The sequence below is a fragment of the Arvicola amphibius genome, chromosome 1, assembly GCF_903992535.2.
Source record: "Arvicola amphibius chromosome 1, mArvAmp1.2, whole genome shotgun sequence".
In the NCBI taxonomy this organism is placed as follows: domain Eukaryota; kingdom Metazoa; phylum Chordata; class Mammalia; order Rodentia; family Cricetidae; genus Arvicola; species Arvicola amphibius.
In genome coordinates, this window is record NC_052047.1 from 154511312 (window position 1) to 154530367 (window position 19056).

General features: G+C 40.0%; 2 protein-coding genes across 2 annotated transcripts; both read right to left on the bottom strand.

Moving 5' to 3' along the window:
* Positions 1 to 5233: 5233 nt before the first annotated feature.
* LOC119825271 (olfactory receptor 4D6) lies at positions 5234 to 6178 on the bottom strand. The gene has a single exon (XM_038346045.1). It carries the CDS (start codon positions 6176 to 6178, stop codon positions 5234 to 5236), a length of 945 nt encoding a protein of 314 aa, XP_038201973.1.
* An 8204-nt stretch (positions 6179 to 14382) lies between these two features.
* Positions 14383 to 15333, bottom strand: LOC119804480 (olfactory receptor 5A1). Its single transcript, XM_038315888.1, has one exon. It carries the CDS (start codon positions 15331 to 15333, stop codon positions 14383 to 14385), a length of 951 nt encoding a protein of 316 aa, XP_038171816.1.
* Positions 15334 to 19056: the final 3723 nt, after the last annotated feature.

Here is a 19056-nt window from a genome sequence, read left to right on the forward strand (position 1 = left end):
GAAGGTCTTGTGCTCAGAGCAGCTGTAGGCACTCAGATCAGGGGATTACAAGAAATTCAGGATCTGGGGTCTCACTGTTCCCAACAGCTTCTTTTCCTGAAGACCTTTTTAAAATACTTAACACCATTTTTCTATTTACAGCTGCTAAACCTCCAACTATTTCTGCAGCATCTTAGCCACATTTTGTTCACGGTCCTTATTCTGTACAGCCTATAGCATTCTATGCTCCAACAGTTCAGTCCTTACCTAAATTCTTCAGTGTCCAGCCTGAGTGCATATCTGTTAAGGTCTGGGTTGCTAGGCCTCAGTGCAGATGACGGAGGCAAACATTGTGTTTGCAGGTGAAGGTATTATGAGGATTAGCTTTGGCCTGCTTTGGTGTCATCTATTTTTAGCCTTCACTTTGGAAGGGCAGAACTTGGGAGTCACATTGTTGTGACTTTCTTCCTATCCCAAATTGTCCTTGCCATGGGCACTGTTTTATGAACCCCAAACTTATGAAAATTAGCAAAGGGAATTTGGATGTAAGCATTGAAATAGAATGGACATTGTTCTGAGTACCATGGGCCCAGTGGGAGCTATTAGCAAGTTTCTAAGTAATTACTTGCAAATCACGTATGTGTATGCAAGCTAAAGTGTCCACAGTTTTGCTCTTCAAATTATTTATTATTAAGTTTCTTCTTTGATAATTTTGTGCCTGTGCATAATGAATTGTGATTATTCTCACACCCACTCTTTTGTTCCTTTCCACCCTTGTCAACTGCCCTTCCTTTCTACTAGTCCCTTTCTACCATAACTGCATGTTTTTGTTTTGTTTTGTGACTCACTGAGTTTAACCAGAGCTATCTGTGTGGCCATGAGTATGGAATTATCCACTGGAAACTGGTGGGCTCACTGTTGGGTATGCAGCTGAAGACAATAAATACTCCTCCCAGAATCCATCACTATCCAGTAGTTAAGAAGGGAAAGACAGGGTTCTCTATACTTTGCAACAAAGGTTTGTGGTGTCTTTAGAAATAAAATATTATCATTTTCTGCTGGTAGACCATATAGAATAGTAAGAAATCTGTACTAAATTTTTGGGCGTGGTGGTGGCTGTTCCCTGAGAAACAGCTTCTAAGGAGGTATATCACCTGGTATTGGATTTTTAAAATATAACTTAGCTCCCAGAAGCATCATTATCTAGCCATGAATGGTATTTCTCGTCTCCTTTTTTTAAACTAACATATTTTTAATTGGCTTATGAAGTGGTAAGATTCCATATGGCTGTCCTAGTTTAATTTTTGTCGCTGTTATAAAACACCCCAACCAAAAGCAAATTAGTGGAAGAAAGGGTTTACTCTGCTAATGACTCCAGGTCACTGCCCATTATTGAGGGAGGTTAAGGTAGAACCTTGATAGCAGGCCTACTTGTTATTTCATACAGCAATATCTCCAATAAAGGAATGTATTTCACAGCCAGAGAAGTGTAGCAGTGGCCATGGAATATGTTGTTTGCTGGTTGCCAGGCTTATCTTCAGATAAATTTCTTATAGAGTTCAGGACAACCTGCCTAGGAAATGGTGTTGCTCACAATGGGCTGGACTCTCCTACATCAGTTAACAATCAAGACCATCTCCAATAGACATGTACACAGGCCAATTTGTTTTAGAATCTCAATCGAGATTCTCTCCCATAATAAAATAGGATATAGCTTGTATCAAGTAGACAGCTAAAGTTAATCAGGGCAGCTATCTTTCAAAGTCTTCAAAAACTGTAGAATACACAAAGCTATGCATTCTCTTGTTCTCTGATTTTTTGGTATATGGAACATCTAACGTTGTAGGACCACTCATTCCTCATGAGGACAAAAGGACAACTGATTTTAAGGGAAGCAAAACCATCCTAGTTGTTTCAGTAATGTGTGGTTCTTCAATGAATATTGGTATATGAAATATATATAATAAATCTTTGGTAAGATATTTCTTTGAGGGGCCATCAAGAAAAATATGTAATGAAGTTCATTAATGGATAAGACTTTAAGAAAAGTCAAGAATATCGTTGAGTCCTCAGTCTTAAACAAGATTTCAATAATGCTCACTTCAAGGCTCAGGGAACCCCAAAGAAAAGGTGACAGAGTTTGAGGGCTGGAGGATGGGGAAAGAGTGCTGTGAAATGCTATTTTCTGGACACGACTTGGCTGGTATACCCATGAACCCACAGTTTTGTGATTATCTGCATAAGACCTGTTCAAGACAGGGCCTGTGACTGTCTTATCTTGGAATATTGTTGCTGGGGTTTTGGGAAGTGTAAGTGGAGACTGCACTTTAGTTTCCTGGCTTCCCAGACCTGAATAATCACATAAAACTATAATTGTAACATTGTTTGGCCAATGGCTTAGGTATATTCCTAGCTAGCTCTTATATCTTAAATTAATCTATATGTCACCACAAGGCTGTGACCTAACAGTAAGATTCTGGCATCTTTCTCCTTCTGCAGCTACATGGTGACTGCCTGAGTTGGCCTTTTTTTCCCTTTCTTTCAGTTTAGTTTTCCTGCCAAGCTCTGTTCTGCCCTGTTGTAGGTCAAAGCAGCTTCTTTGTTAACCAATGGTAATAAAACATATTTACAGTATCCAGAAGGAAATCCCACATCAGAGAGGTCATATTCTCAGTGTTGTGACTACTAGTAAGTTTGTCTTGCTCAAACAAACATGTCCCACCTATACTCATATAAGCAACCATAATTAAACTCAGTAGGTCACAAAGAAGAGACGTGAAAATAGAAGACATTCTTGAGAAGAAGGAGTTTGTCAGAGTGGGAGGGGAGGAAGGATAATGTGTGTAATATTATTAGCACTGTATATATATATACATATATATATAAATGAATTTACCATATATGTATACACAGTACTTTGATGTACACACAATATGTATGTATATGTAAAAAGTGGAAAGAATAAATAAAAGGAAAGACTAAGAAGTACTGCCCTATGATCAAAACTCTCGGGTGCAAGTAGCTTCATCTTCTGGGAGTCAGGGAGGAACACACATGGGCATTATCTACTAGAACCTTTCTGACTGAATCTTACTCATTGTAACAGTTTGGTACCTTGTAAGAAAAATAGTTCAATATGCTTGAATTTCCTGAGTTTTCTTATCTTTTTTAAACTGGATTTTGAATGGCTGTCAGGAGACAGAAGGGTGGAATGTGAGGCAAGCTCAGAGGGAGAAAAGTTGTCTTTATATATCCACAGTTGAAATCCTTCCTGTGGGTTAGGGATGAATTCTAACACATAGCCAATAGTAATTTGTAAATGAGGGTATACCAACATGTTTCTTTCTATTCGATAGTGTTATTAAAATAGGCCTTAATGGTGGAAGATATTTCTTAGGTCGTTTTTTGTTTCGTTTTGTTTTTAATTGTGATGAACTGTCATGGATAGTCTATTAATATTTAGACAAAAGGTACAGTTTTATTTCATTTTTGAAAGTTCTTAGAAGGATTCTAAAAAGCCACCTCATATACCAGAAGGTCACACAGAGGTCCTTCAAATAGACCAAGTTACACAATTGTTTCCCACATGTACAGGTTGTAGTTTGGTCCCATGTAGGCTCCCCAGCTGTGGGATGCCTCGCTCAGCCTTGATGCAGGGAAGAGTTTGGCCCTGCCTCAACTTAATGTGCCAGGCCTTGTTGGCTCCCCATGGGGCCTTAGCCCTTCAAAGGAATGGATGGAGGATGGACTTGGGGAAGGTGGGAGGAATGGGAGGAAGGAGGGGGAATTGTTGTTGTTATGTAAAAGTAATAAAAAATTAAAATTAAAAAGAACAACATAATCAAAATGATGATTAACCAAAGGTAGGTCCTTAATAGCAATGTGTTTGCAAAGCAAAATAACTCCACATATAGAAAGGGGGTAATTTATTTTAAGCTAATATAAATCTCTTGTATCGAAAAAAGAAATTCTAGAAGTGAATGGGGAGATGCCTTAGTCAGGAGGACACTTGCCTCCTAAGCATGAGGACTTAAGTTTGTTCTTTAGAATTCATGTGAAAAAGCCAGATTAGATGGGGGTGCAGACTTGTAATTCCAGTGCTGGGGAGATGATGATCCCTGTGGCTCACTGATCCACCAGCCTAGCAGAGTAGGTGCGCTCCCACCTAGTGAGAAAAACATCAATATATCTCAGCAAATAAGGTGGATGGTTCCTGGGAATGACCCCATGGGTTGTCCTCTGACAGACACACACACACACACACACACACACACACGCTCACACTCACAGAGTTTTTAGAAAAAAAAACAACAGATAGAGAGAAAAGGGAAGTTGAGGTTGGGATGAAATAAGTATCATGGATTTGCTAAGTGTTTGTCTACAAGCTGCATATGTAACTTCAAGATTAATTTCAGTGGACAAATCAGTTGAATGTAATGAAGAATAGGAAGTAGCTAGATTAGACATTTTTTTTTTAAAGACAGGGTTTCTCTATAGTCCTGGCTGTTCTGGAAGTCACTCTGTAGATTGTAGACCAGACTGGTCTTGAACTCACAGTTTTACCTGCCTCTGCCTCACAAGTGCTGGTGGTATCAAAGGCGTGAGCCACAATTGCCAGGCTTTAAACATAGATTTTTACACACCACACACACACACACACACACACACACACACACACACACACACACACACCCCAGATTCAACCTAATTTAAATAATTCCTTCTCTTTTCACTAATTGATGAAATACATTTATAATACTGAATTCACTATGTGACATCATTTTAAATAATTGACCAATGTGTACATGTATATTTGGGAATGTAAGGATAGCTAACAGGGAACACTGAATTCACATTTGCAGTAATGCTGACTTTCATAACCACCATGCTCACACCATTAGCCATACTTCATTCTCTGATCACTTTGTGGACAGTAGTGCTATTCTGCATCAGACGGGGTGAAGTGAGGGAACGGTTGGCATGAGAGCAACAGATGACAGAATAGTAACCCTTAAGGGATTTTATTTCTCCTGGACTTCTCCCCTGTGCATAAGTCAGATAGTGTACATTGTGTGGTCTCATCTCTTCATTTTATTTTCATATCCCCTCTTATGGATTTGCATGTTTATATCATAGAAGGCATATGGTGACATCTATATCACAGAAGCTATATAGAACCAGCTTTCTCTTATTCTTAGACTAGCAGATGCAGAGAACTGAATTAGCTTTAGGCTTCTGGACTTCACCAGATGGCTCACCCCAGCTTATTGTTCTCAGAAGGGCCCAGTCTCCTCCGTAGTCTCTTCATGGCTGACTTCATCTCTTGGTTCCTGAGAGTGTAGATCATGGGGTTTAGCATGGGGGTGATGACAGTGTTATTGATAGATATGGCCGTGTCCATGGGCAGGGTAGTGAAGGGCCGGCAATAGATGTACACACAGGGCACGAAATGCAGGGTCACCACCATGATGTGGGAGGTGCAGGTGGAGAGAGCCTTGTTTCGTCCCTCCCCAGAATGGGACCTGAGCATAACCAGAATGATGGTGTAGGAGCCCAGGAGCAGGAGGAACCAAAGCAGTGTCACCAGCCCATTGTTGGAGATCATGAGAAGTTCAAGAGCAAAAGTTTCAGTGCAGGCCAGTTTCACCACCTGGGGCACATCACAGTAAAAGGCATCCAGGGTGTTGGGGCCGCAGAAAGGGAGTGGAAGCATTAGAATTATCTGGACGATTGAATGCAAGCCACCACCCATCCAGGAGGCCACCACCAAGGCCATCCATACCTCTCTTCTCATAATGGTTACATAGTGCAGGGGTTTAGCAATTGCCAGGTATCTGTCATAGGCCATCACAGAAAGGAAGAAAATATCTGCCCCACCAGCAAAGTGGAAGAAAAAGATCTGTGTCAAACAACCATTATAGGAGATGGTTTTCCTTTCTGATAAAAGACACACCAGGAACTTAGGGACTGTGATAGATGAAAAAATAATATCTAGAATGGATTTATTCCTCAAGAGGAAGTACATAGGAGTGTGGAGACGGGACTCAGAGGTGACAGTAGCCACAATAAGGGTGTTTCCCAGCACAGTTATTACATACACAAGAAAGAAGACCACGAACAAAAAGAACTCCAGTTCTCGGAAGCGAGTAAGTGCCAGGAAGACGAATTCCTTCACATTGGTGTGGTTCATCTGACCCATGGCTAGGATAAGTTCCTGTTACATCTACCTAGGGAGAAGATATGGTAGGGTTTGGAGTTTGGTAACAAGAGGTCAAAATGTCATTTATTACACATTGTTTTTGTTACTAGGCTTTTAAAGGTACTCAGACGATCATGACTATGTAGGAAAACTAGACCAGAGTCTTCAAGTTTCGGCCTAGGAATTCCTTGTCCTGATGGTCCTTGGTTTGCAGGGAGAATTGGCATTCTGGGTAGGGAGAAGTTCATGTGCTGTGGTCATTTATCTATGATGATGTTTCCTCTGCCTTGCGAGGATAACTTCTTCACACGGAGGCCTTTTGCACATTTCGCTGAGGGCTTTCAAAACCCTGCAATTTCATCTTGATTTTTGCCTTAAAGTTTGTGGGAGCTTCAGGGTGATTATGATTTTCTTTGAAGTTTAGATCAGTGCGTGCCTTGCTTACATCTTCACGATAATTGTCCTTGACCAGATTTTGGTTAGGCTCCTTTGAGCCCTCTTCCCTATCCTTTCTTCCCAAACCCAGTATCAACAAACAATCTGCTAATTCTGTTTAATGAGATTCACCTACCCTGATCAAATTCTTCACTCCTCTTCTCTAATATTAAAATCCTTGCACCTGAGTGCTTGGCCTGTCTGTAGCAAAAATTCCTTTTATCCACTTTTCTGAAACTCACCCTGCTCCCCACATTCCCTTTCAGTATTTTCTCTACTTTCCACTAATCTCGCTCTCCTTGGCTCATTGCTGAAAATGCCATCCATCCTTGTTGTATCTGGAGTTGAGGTCAAACTTTCTTTCTCATTGCAATAGTTTTGTCTAAAGTCTATCTTGGTATGTTTAATCAGGGTCCACTGGTCCTCCTCTCCTTAATCATATCCAGAAAATCTGAGACTATACCACCCTGCCAGATCACTATCTGGGAATTACTTTAGCTTATCAGCATCCTGATGGGTAGATAAAGCTTACACTAATTTTAAGTAGCCTGCTATTGAATTCTCATCTCCCAGCCTCCAGGAAGGAAGAATCAGGTCCTCATAAGTGCTGCTCTTTAGCAAACTGGAAACCTGGATCTTGCCAAGGAACCACAGGGCCCCTGGGAGGCTAAGGGGCAGTAGTGGCTGTTCAGGGCTGTTTAATGAACAGAACATTTAATGGACAGAAGAACTGACCATTAGAGCTCTGACACAATATTAGAGGTGGCTCAGCCCTGCACTCCTCACTACAGGAGTGAAAGAGAAAGTTGTTTGCTTGGTCAGAATCAGACTACGGATTACGAAAAGAGAACTTTAGCCAGAGTCTTTGATGTGTATTCCGAAGACTTTATACTATTTCTATATAGTAGAAAAATAGCTTTTTTCCCCCAAAACATAAATGAGCCATTAGAGAATAGTATCAGTTTCAATAAGGATATCTACATTTCCTAAGCAAATTGTATCTCAGAAAATTTTAAGATAATTCAGACAGCAACATGACCAAATTTTACTTCAGGAGTAGAGGTAGTCAGTTGGCATTTGAAGCAGTGGAATCAAGTGTGAAGAAGATAGCATAATAAAGATGAGAATAAAAAGGAAAAAGAAAAACATTTTCCCTCAGAATAAAAGTGTACTAGAGGATTTCATAAACAATCATGTTTTTCTTTAAAATTACCTCAAAATTGGGTCAACTTAAACGTCTTTATTTGAGAAATTAGGATACACATAAAACTCAAAAATCTTGTGGGCATCTTAGATTCCTGATGTTCCTATCATAAAAAATTATTTCTACAGAAAAACAAATTGCTATTTTTGCTTTTAAGTTATATGTTTTTAGTTAAAGCAGTTCTACAAACTTTCATTGGCAAATGTTTAAGGTATACAACTCCATTGGAATCTTACTTCAACGTGTCAGCACTCAGTAAGGTCCTCCTTGTAACTAATATTTTGAAGTTATTTGTTTCTTTAATTCTCACGTAAGCCATGCAGGTGATATAACCCTTTGTCTCTTATCAACGGTGTCTACAAGGAAGGAAATCCACCTCATGACACAACTGAAGGCAGAGTCTGTGAAGCTCCAGGGAGACTTTAGTCATACCCACCTTAGAAAAACCAGGACTTTGTTACTAAACACATATCTGTGCTTTACTTTTCAAAACGTATGTGGGGTTTCATTATTTACCCTATTTAAAAAAAAACGTGTGGCCATGCTGTAGTTTCTTTTTTACATTTTATTTTATTGCATCTTGTTACTGTTGCTATAAAATCTGCCAGGTCTTCTGTAGATTGATGGCAAAAATATAGTTTACTAGGATAGAGATTTGTATTGGTACAGTGTAAGTCAGGCAGAGTAGGGGTCACATTTGTGAAGCAGGGTTGAGAGGAACAAGGCATTAGCTAGGTGAGAAGCTAGGTTTGGGAGATTGGAGCTGAGAAAGGGAGATTGGAAAGCCAGTGATGGATGGCACTGCCAGCCAGGCTTTCTGAAAGTATAGGAGAGAGGGGGCCACATAAACATCATGGTCCTCTTAAACTGTCTAGTGGGTTCTAATTAGTATTTTCAAATAATGAGACAGAGCAATTGGTAAATGATTTTCTTTACATGCGTCTATAGTTTCTTTAAGACAAACTCCCAAAGATTGGCTTACAAAGTCACATGGTATATTGTCTAGTTTTGAGTGAGCCTACTTCTAAATGTGATTGAATTCTTGACTTCTTTTTACATATGGATAGAGTGCAATACTTCCGTATTTCTCACAGAAGAAAGCCATAGATGTTAAATGTTCAAGCAGTGAAAGCATTAGAATAAAATCAAAGTGAAGGTTTTAAAAATGGTTTTTGGAGGAGTTAGTGAGATGACTCAGTGGTTAAAAGCATCTGGCTGCTTTTCCAGAGGACCTGGGCTTGATTCCCAGTAAGGACATGATGGCTCCCAACAATTTGTGATTCGACTGTCAGGGCATTTGATGTCTCCTTCTGGTCTCCACTGGCACCAGGGGCACCAAGAACACAAGTGGTCCAAAAACATACATGCAGACAAAACACTAATATATGTAAAAATAAATAAACAAAAACAAATAAATACATAAAATTATATAAAATTTAAATAGATGAAAATTGCATCAAAGACAATTAGGTTTCATTAAGTGACAGAATATAACATCTATGGTTTCAAAAATCGTTATAATTATTAACAATTAAATAGAAATTAAAAATGAGAAACTGTCTGTAACCCTTTCCAAAACCAAACTATTAATCTTTGTTGTTTTTGAGACAAGGTCTCCCTTATGTATCTCTGACTGGCCTGAAACCCACTATGTAAACAACATGGCCTCAAACTCCTAGAGATCTGCTTTCTTCTGCCTCCCAAGTGCTAGGATTAAAGATGTGCACCACCATGCCTAGACTATTCTTAATATCTTAATATCTTTAATATTAATTAGATATTCTTAATATCTTTATAAAGAACCCTTATAAATCAGGAGGACAAGACAGATACTTTATCAATGAATCACAGAAAAGCACCGTTAGCCTACATATGAAAAGATGGTTAATCATACTGTTAAGGAAAGAAATGTAAATTAAAATTGTAACCAGACACCATTTTTCAATATTTTAGAATATTGGCCAATGTTGAAAAGGCTTGTTATTTAGATATAAACTTGGGGAACATACCTTCAAATATGTTGAATACCAGGGACAAAATTTGGAGAAATGGCATTTGGAAATATGTATTAAAACTTAAAGTGTGCAAACATTATTAGTATGAAATTCTGCTTTAGGAATTAGGCTAAAGGACGAATGAACCAAATACCTAGCGCATAAGGACAAAGAAGACATTTCACACAGCAGTGCAAATAGAAGAAATAAGAATTTAAGTTAATGCTTAGTGTAAAAAGTTGGCTCTGTAAGTGCTATATAATGTACAGTTAGAATTTGTCAGCTTTCAGACTGACAGTATAGAATTGTGGCAAGATTCCCTTGTAGTGATGGATTAAACACTCAATATATTAGCTGATGTAATTTTGGTACAAAAAAACCTACAAGCCAAGAAGTCTGAAAGGATGTAGAGCTCAATAGTTGTGACCATTATCTCTGAGAAGTTTTATTTAGGCACTTTTTCTAAATTAATTAACTAATTCAGTGGCTAATTTATTATTATTTTTATTTGGAGATATGATCACAGTAAGTAGCTCTGGCTGTTATTAAACTTGTGAGATTTTAATGGTGTACCACTACACCTGATTCTGGCAACTTTAGTTTAAAATGTACGTTGTCTTATGTCCCATTAAAAAAATCTAGTTAAAAAATTAAAATAGCTTGTGATTTTAAAATAAGTAACACATGTTTACCATTTGAAGTGAAATATTTTCTCTGATGATTTGAACGCTGTATATTTTCCCTTTCTTTTCTGTAAAATTATTGTAAGAAATACAAATTACTGAAGAAAGGCTTGGTGAGGGTGGTCAGCTTTAGGTTTTCTTTTCATTTCTCAAAGCTCTGTGAAGCATTGCCTTCGTGAAGAACCTGGGATCTGTCTATCCTGTTTCCTTGGAACTTCCTGCAAAGCTATTGGCAGGTTGCCTCCCTTTGAAGTACTTGCGTCCGTCTGCGCATGTGGTCAATCACTTTAGAAAGTCCTAGAGGCAGGCTCAAGAACAGGTCAGGGTCAGGTGATGACCATTCTATATAATCTTCTCAGGGCTGCATGATCAATCTTAGAGGCTTCTGGCCCAAAGAACACAATTATTGCAGCCAGGTTCAAGTAGTTTACATTTCGACTCTAACCTTGAGCAACTTAGCCCTTACGAAGTTTGAAATATTATGCCACGGAATAAGAAACCTGGGGTTTTCTTCACAATGGGTTTTGCTTATGGCAGTCCAAAATCTTCCATATCTATTACTGCTTTTCCTTTAAAATGCAAAGCTCCTGAAATCAAGACTTTCTTTCATATCTATTGAAACGGTGGCATCTTCCTAGGATACATCAGTTACTCAATAATTCTGTTGGAACAGCCTTCTGAGCAAATGGGTGTGAGTGTGTAATGTGTAGTAGGTCCCCAACAAGTGTCTGTTCTCCTTTTTACTCTATTTTAGACCTTATACTACATCTTCCATTTCTCTGTGTTACTCTGAGAGTCAGTGAGCTGTCTGCCTGTGAGTTTACACCATGACTTATACAAATGTAGGTCACCATTGTCACCACAATGCTGACATAGCTATGACTCAAGCTCCTCTTCCTGCTTGAAGCTATCTTTTAATCTTCCTTTCAGAAAAGGACAAGGCGGTTAAGAATCCTCTACATTACAGATACTCAGTAGATGCTCATACAATGAGTTTGACATAAAAAAAAACCACCTTTCAATTTAAATGTGTCTTCAGAAGTACAATGTTTTATGTTAGAGATCTTATATTTTCCTTATGTATATCCTAGTTTTTAAGACAGGGTCTCACTATGTAGCTCTAGCTGGTATGAAACTCTCTATGTAGACAAGGCTGTCCTACTACATGCTGGAATCATAGATGTGTGCTATAACACCTAGTTAAGAGTTTTAAACTTTTAGTTCAAAATGAGATATATTTAAATTACTTTTCAGAGCCTAAAGGCTGTACAGTACATAAATTGCAAGTTTTATCAAATATTTAGGGTGCTCTCACCTACCTTTGTGTTAGAAAGATGAGCCTGAAAGTTTCTCCATTGTCAAGACTCTGCCCTTCTTCACTCAAACAAATGCACAAGCTGCAGTGTTCCCCTAAACACCAAATTAGAAGTCTAATGTAATAGTCATCATAGGGATGTGTGTCAGATATTTGTAGTAAGTGTAATTTTCAAAGGGGGAAGGCTTGTGCTTGCAGATGCAGTGGGAGTTATTAAGAAGTTACTAAGCAACACGTATGTGTGTGCTTTCTCCCTCTGTCTCTCTGCCCTCCCCCCACCACAGCGAGAAGACAATGATGATGTTATGGAAACATATTCAGGGAAGTCATAACAATCCCTATAGGCCACTTCTCTGAGCTGGATCAGCAATGGACTTTGTGCAAAGTCCTTCACACCCATGTACAGATATTTGAAACAGTTTTATATGACAGATGTCACGATTTGGTCATATTATTTATTTCCTTTAAAGGATCAGGTGGAGCTTGTTCTCAGCATCAGACTGCTGAAGGAATAACATGGTTAAAATCTAGGCAACATTGACTCAACAGATGACAGACATGGAGAGAGACGAGCAACTGCAATATCACTGGACCATCGGACTCAGGTTCACTAGGTTCTTGTATAGCTGAGACAGTGAGAAGCTGTATTAAATGGCAATGCCCTTTAGAATTTGCTTAGAGAATGGCTCAGCAGTCATAAGGGGAATCCAATGAGAAGATCCTGTTTAATGGAGTAGATTTTCCCCTTATAATTTATCTAACTTATGTGTATCAGATCTCTTCAAATCCTACCATCTGGTAGAAGCAACTGTCAGAAGCTCTGCACCTGTATCAGAGTTCTGCCCTTATTTCTGAGCAGACTGGGGTTCCTGATGAGATCTTTTTCTTCATTTTGTAGCCTACACGTAATGTGATATAACTAAAGCATTGTAGCCCACACTGGATTAAATAACCTTTGCGTTATAATAGTTGTCACAATTATTATAAAAATACATTATTATAATTTTTTGATATAGCATCTCACTATATAACCCTGACTAACTTGGAACTCTTTATGAAGACCAGACTAGCATCTGCTTACAGAGATCTGCCTGTTTTTGCCTCCTGAGTATAGGGATAAAACAAGTGGGCTACCATGCCCAGATAAAAGTTGGTTTTTAAAAATATTTATTTATTTATTATGTATACAATATTCTGTCTGTGTGTATGCCTGCAGGCCAGAGGAGGGCACCAGACCCCATTACAAATGGTTGTGAGCCACCATGTGGTTGCTGGGAATTGAACTCAGGACCTTTGAAAGAGCAGGCAATGCTCTTAACCTCTGAGCCATCTCTCCAGCCCCAAAAGTTGTTTTTAATAAGAAATTTCTTTCACCTTTGTTTTGATCGGTGAACTCAATAGGCGAGTGAGCATGAAAAACATCTGATGGGAAGGGCCTTATTTTTATTTTCTTTTTCTTTATTATTCTTCTCTCATATAATACATCCTGACCACAAGTTTCCCCTCTCTCCACTCCTTCCAACATCCCTTCTCCATAAGATCTACTTCTTTCTCTTCTGTTTCTCTTTAGGAAAGAGCAGCCCTCCTAGGGATATCAGCCGAACATGGCATAAGTACATACAGCAAAACTAGGCACAAACTCTCATATCAAGGCTGGATGAGTCAACCCAGTAGGAGGAAAAGGGTCACAGGAGCAGGAAAAAGAGTCAGATATCCCTCTTGCCCCCACTGTTAGGAGTCTTATAAGCGCACCAAACTAAACAAGCATAACACATATTTAGAAGACCTACTGCAGACCAACGCTGGCTCCATGATTGCTGCTTCAGTTTCTGTGAGCCCCAAAGATCCCTGCTTAGTTGATTCTGTGGAGTGTGTTCTTTTGTGACCCCTCTTGCTCCTACAGTTCTTCCTCCCCCTCTTCTGCTGGGTTCCCTGAACTCCTTCTAATGTTTGGCTGTGGGCCTCTGCCTCTGCTCCCGTCAGTTGCTGGATGAAGTTTCTCTGATGATGACTGGGCTAGGCTCTGGTCTGCGAGTATAGCAGACTATCATTAGGGATCATTTCATTGATTCTTTTCTTATCCAGCCTCTGTTTCCTGGTCATTCAGGCAGTGCTGGGCATGAGCTTCCTCTTGTGCTATGGGCCTCTTGTTAGAACAGCCATTGATTGGCCACTCCTTCAAATTCTACACCACCACTGCCCCAGCACATCTTGCAGGCAGGACAGATTGTATGTCAAAGGTTTTGTGGCTGAGTTTGTGTTCCAGTCCCACCACAGGAAGCCTTGCCTGGTTACAAAAAATGTCTGGTCCAGGCTTCATATCCCCATTAGTAGTCATTGCTATGGTTACCCTTGTGGATTCCAGGGAGTTTTCCCCTGCACTAGGGTTCCACAGAGCCCCCCAAACGCTGCCCAATTCCAGTTGTCTCTCCTGTACTTTCTCAGGCATAATTTTTATAGTTCATTTTCAGTCATGACCATGGAACAGCTCCTTTGCCTAAGGGAGAGGGGTGGTGGGAGGTGGTGTCATGGGTTGTGTGCACCTCCAGCAGAGCGGAGGAGTCTGCTTCCACTCACAAGCTAGAAAGCACTTTCTTTTTCTCTATCACCTTCCACAGGGCATCTTTGATCTCTTTGTTCCTCATACTGTAGATGAGAGGGTTCAGCATGGGGATCACCAGAGAGTAGAAGACAGACACTACCTTGTCTCTGCTTAATGAATAGCTGGAGCTGGGCCGCAGATACATGAAAAGTGCTGTCCCAAACAGCATGGTCACAGCCATGAGGTGTGAGGCGCATGTGTTGAAGGCTTTCCATCGGCCTTCCACAGAGTGGATCTTCAAGACCGCAGACACTATGTAACTGTAGGAGACCAGGAGAAGGATGAACGATGTCCCTCCAACCACGATCACAACGCAAAAATTCACCACTTGGCTGAGGAGTGTGCTGGAGCAAGAAAGTGCCAGGATTGGTGGGAGGTCACAGAAGAAGTGGTTGATAACATTGGGCCCACAATAGTGGAGCTGGAATATGGAACTGGCCTGAATAAAAGAACTCATGAAGCCACCAAAATATGCCCCAGCCACCATGCGCAGGCAGAGACCCTGGGGCATGATGGTGGTGTACAGCAGGGGATTAGAGATAGCAGCATATCTGTCATAGGCCATTGCTGTCAGTAGGAAGCATTCGGTTAGGCCCAAACCAACAAAGAAGAAGAACTGAGCCGCACATCCCCAGAACGAGATAGTCTTATGCTCTAGAAAGAAATCAGAGAGCATCTTGGGAGCTACCGAGGATGAGTAGCAGATGTCAATGAAGGATAAGTTGCTGAGGAAGAAGTACATGGGTGTATGCAAACGGGTGTCACCTCTGATCAGAAAAATGAGTGCGAGGTTCCAGGTCAAGGTCACGAGATAGATGGCCAGGAAAGTCAGAAAGAGGAAGATTTGGAGTTCTGGGTGGTCTGAGAATCCCAAGAAGATGAACATGGTCACAGAACTGTTCCAGGTGTTACTTACAGTCATGTTGCCCACAGACCACAAGGACAAGAGGCAGACCTAGGTTAATAATGACATTACAGATGCCATGGACAAGTGGTTACACATGCACGAAGGGCTGGACATTACGTGGGGCTAAGGGAGATGACCCAGTCAATAAAGTGCCTGCCGTGCAAGCGTTAGGGTCTGAGCATGATTTCAAGAACTCATGTTAAAAAGCCAGTACAGAGGATTAGACAGCCAGCATCGCCTACTTGGCAAACTGCGAGCAAGTAGCTCAGAAAACAAGGTAGATGGTGCCTGGAAAGGGACAAGGGAGGTTGTCCTCTGGTCTCCACATGAATGTGCACCTGTCCACATATGAGCATGCACACCCACAAATGCACATAAAGATGCTCCCTCTGCACAATTGCATCATTGTTTTAAATGTTTGAGCAGTAAACGGAAATGATTCTCAGCTGTGGACTCAGAATCCCAGGAAGCAGTTCTCGTCTGCAACATTTACTCGTGTATCCCTTTGGTGAGCTATCTAACATCTCCTTTTTTTTTTTTTTTTTTTTTTTTTTTGGTTTTTCGAGACAGGGTTTCTCTGCAGCTTTAGAGCCTGTCCTGGAGCTAGCCCTTGTAACATCTCTATCTTTAAACTAGGTTGCAGTAAGTACTTCATGGATTTGCTTTAAAAACAAATAAGGTGACATGTATAAAATGCCAGCACATAGTGAGTGGCTAGTCAGTACTGTGTGTTCCAGATGAGCCACTGTATCCATGTCCTAGGGCTTTGTGGAAGATGACACAGAATGCCCTAGTTTTTGTATCTTTCATTGAGGCGTTGGTATTGAGAAGAGGAACTTTGGTGAAGGATTAGTATCTTTCTTCTGGGACTTCATTAGTTCTCTTTTTAAATTGATTTTTATTGAACTCTACATTTCTCTCTGCTCCCTTCCCTCCCTCTACCCTCCCCTTCAACCCTCTCCCAAGGTCCCCATGCTCCCAATTTACTCAGGAGATCTTGTCTTTTTCTACTTCCCATGTAGATTAGATCTATGTATGTCTCTCTTATGGTCCTCATTGTTGTCTAGGTTCTCTGGAATTATGGTTTGTGGGCTAGTTTTCTTTGCTTTATGTTTAAAAACCACTCATGAGTGAGTACGTGTGATAACTGTCTTTCTAGGTCTGGGTTACCTCACTCAAAATGATGTTTTCTACCTCTATCCACTTGCCTGCAGAATTCAAGATGTTGCTATTTTTTTCTGCTGTGTAGTACTCCATTGTGTAAATGTTCATAGCAGCATTGTTAATCATAGCCAGAACCTGGAAACAATTTTAATGCCCCTTGACTGAAGAATGGATAAGGACAATGTGGGACCCCATTAGTTCTTATGGGAATGGATTAGTTGGTTCAAAGGTGGGCTCATAAAAATACGTCAATTTATTTTGTTCTCTTCTCTTCCACACACATCTCTCTACCGTTCTTTCTCCCACCATGCTCTGATGTAGCGTGAAGCCCTCACCAGATGTGGTTGCCTAATTATAACATAACATCTAGGGCTGTGAGATAGCTAAATATCTTTTTGTTGTGTTACACAATCTTAGATACTTTGTCATAGCAACAAAAAGACCAATATCACGCAATGTAGGTGTACTGAATACTATACCCATTTATTTACACAATTGAAGCGGGAGAGCCTGAGAGGCTCAGGGACCTCACTAGGTTCACCTTTGTAAATAAGGTTAACTTTCAAGAACACAGCAAAATCAAGCACCCAACACAGAATGCTGTGTATAGAAAACAAGCAGTCAAGTCCTTTCCTGAATTAGTTCCAGAAAACATCTGGAGAAAACGCTATGATTTATAACCAAAATAGACTGGTTTGAACTTAGCATGTGTGTTTGGTTTTGGGGGGAAACATGGAGACACAGACAAACCTCAGACAGACCGCAGAGTTGGCAGCACTCCGAGTTTTCTTATCGACTGATCTGATTGTGCCCTTCATTCACTCCTTGTGCCTCACACTCCGCCACGCAGGTACCTGGACCTGTCTGCTTTTTCCCCTCATGCTGTGATGTATCATGACACCCTCACCACATGTGGCTGCCTAATTATGGACTCAGAACCTCTAGAGCCGTGGGATAACTAAATACCTTTTTTCTATGTTACACAGTCTTGTCACCGTCTTGTACAAGTCTCTAAACAGTCTTGCTGTTCCAACTCTTTTTCATCCAGTGTGAAAGTGATTGATGAAGCTGAAGTAGTCCTATTTAATACAAGGGGATTGTTCAAAAGAAGCCAAGACTTTAACCTAGCAATGCGGATTCAGATAGTAAAGTTCAAATAATTGGCCAAATAAAGGAATGAGTGTGTGGGGGATTAGAGGTTGTTACAGTTTGGAGAATCTGCTACATAAAGTCTGTCTTAATTACAGGCTGTCCAAATTACTTCTTGGAGTATTTACTAATAATTGGGACTGTATTCAAGGCTTAGACATTTCTTCAGAAATTTTCATTTCTCTCCCCCCATGTTAAGTTTTATCTTTGTGCGTGTGTGTAAGCAAACATGTGTCACAGCACACATGTATGTGTGTGCCATTGCATGTGTGGAAGTTAAAAGACAAATTGTGAACATCACTTATTTCCTTTTATTTTGTAGTTTCCAGAGATTGAACTCAGGTTTTTAGACTCGCAGGAAAGTGCCTTTACCCTCTGGTTCTGTATTTCCTCTAAATTATTTTCTTAACTGCAAAGGCTTAAATGTGTTTTGGAAGTTTGTAAGAAGAAGACAATTTAAAAAGAAAGTTGGCTGCAGTTCTTGAACCAGTTCCTATTCCTTCCCTCCTTCCCTCCCTTCCTCCTTCCCTCCCTCCCTCCCTCCCCCCTCCCTCCCTCCCTCTTCCCCCTCCTTCCTCCCTCCCCTTTTTCTCTCAGCACCGAAGCATTCAATGTAACAATGAAGGTTATAGATACTCTCAAAAGACAGACTGTTATTCAAATGTGGAAAAATAGAAATAGAAAAATAAGCGGCTATGATCATTATAGGAGGTAGAAAATGTTTTGAAGGGAAAAGCAGTAACAAAAGTATTCTCCTTTATCACCTTCTAACAACGTGGTTCATTTAAGATCTGGTACAGAATTAGGTCAAATACTTCTACACACATCACTTAATAGTGCACTGTGGCAGGGAGATTATTTACCCACTCAACTGATACAGTGAGTGCATAGGTTTCAGAGACACATGGCAGGATTTATTGGAAATCTTTAATTTCTATATACTATCTTGAGTTCCAGTTTTTAATTAGATAAGAGAGAGCTCAATGTGAAAGATAAAGGTTTTTTTTAGAAATACCCAATCAATTTGTTCCATTTTTTCAGATTTTATGCAAGCATACAAGTAATAAATTAGAATACTTGGAAACAAAAAAATATACATCAGATATTTTGTAAAGCATAACTCTAAAATATAGATGAGTTACTATTGTCTCTAAAAGATATGAAAGGACTATAAATTGTGTTGTCCCAGTGAAAAGAAACCCATAGACTACACAGTATATAATTCCAAATACATATTCTGAAAAAGGCAAAGCTATGGAAACATTAACAAGATCAGTGATTGGTAATGCCCTAGGGAAGAAAAGGATGAAGAGGCAGAGCATGAATAATGCTCTAGTGAAAAAGTCATCTGTATTACCCTGCAGTGGTGGATGCCTGTTGTTATACATCTTCTTTAATCTATGCCATGTCAGTGTTGAGCAGAAA

Excerpts from the sequence above, each read along its gene's own strand:
- LOC119825271 (XM_038346045.1), bottom strand. The coding sequence starts at position 6,178 with ATGGGTCAGATGAACCACACCAATGTGAAGGAATTCGTCTTCCTGGCA.
- LOC119804480 (XM_038315888.1), bottom strand. The coding sequence starts at position 15,333 with ATGACTGTAAGTAACACCTGGAACAGTTCTGTGACCATGTTCATCTTC.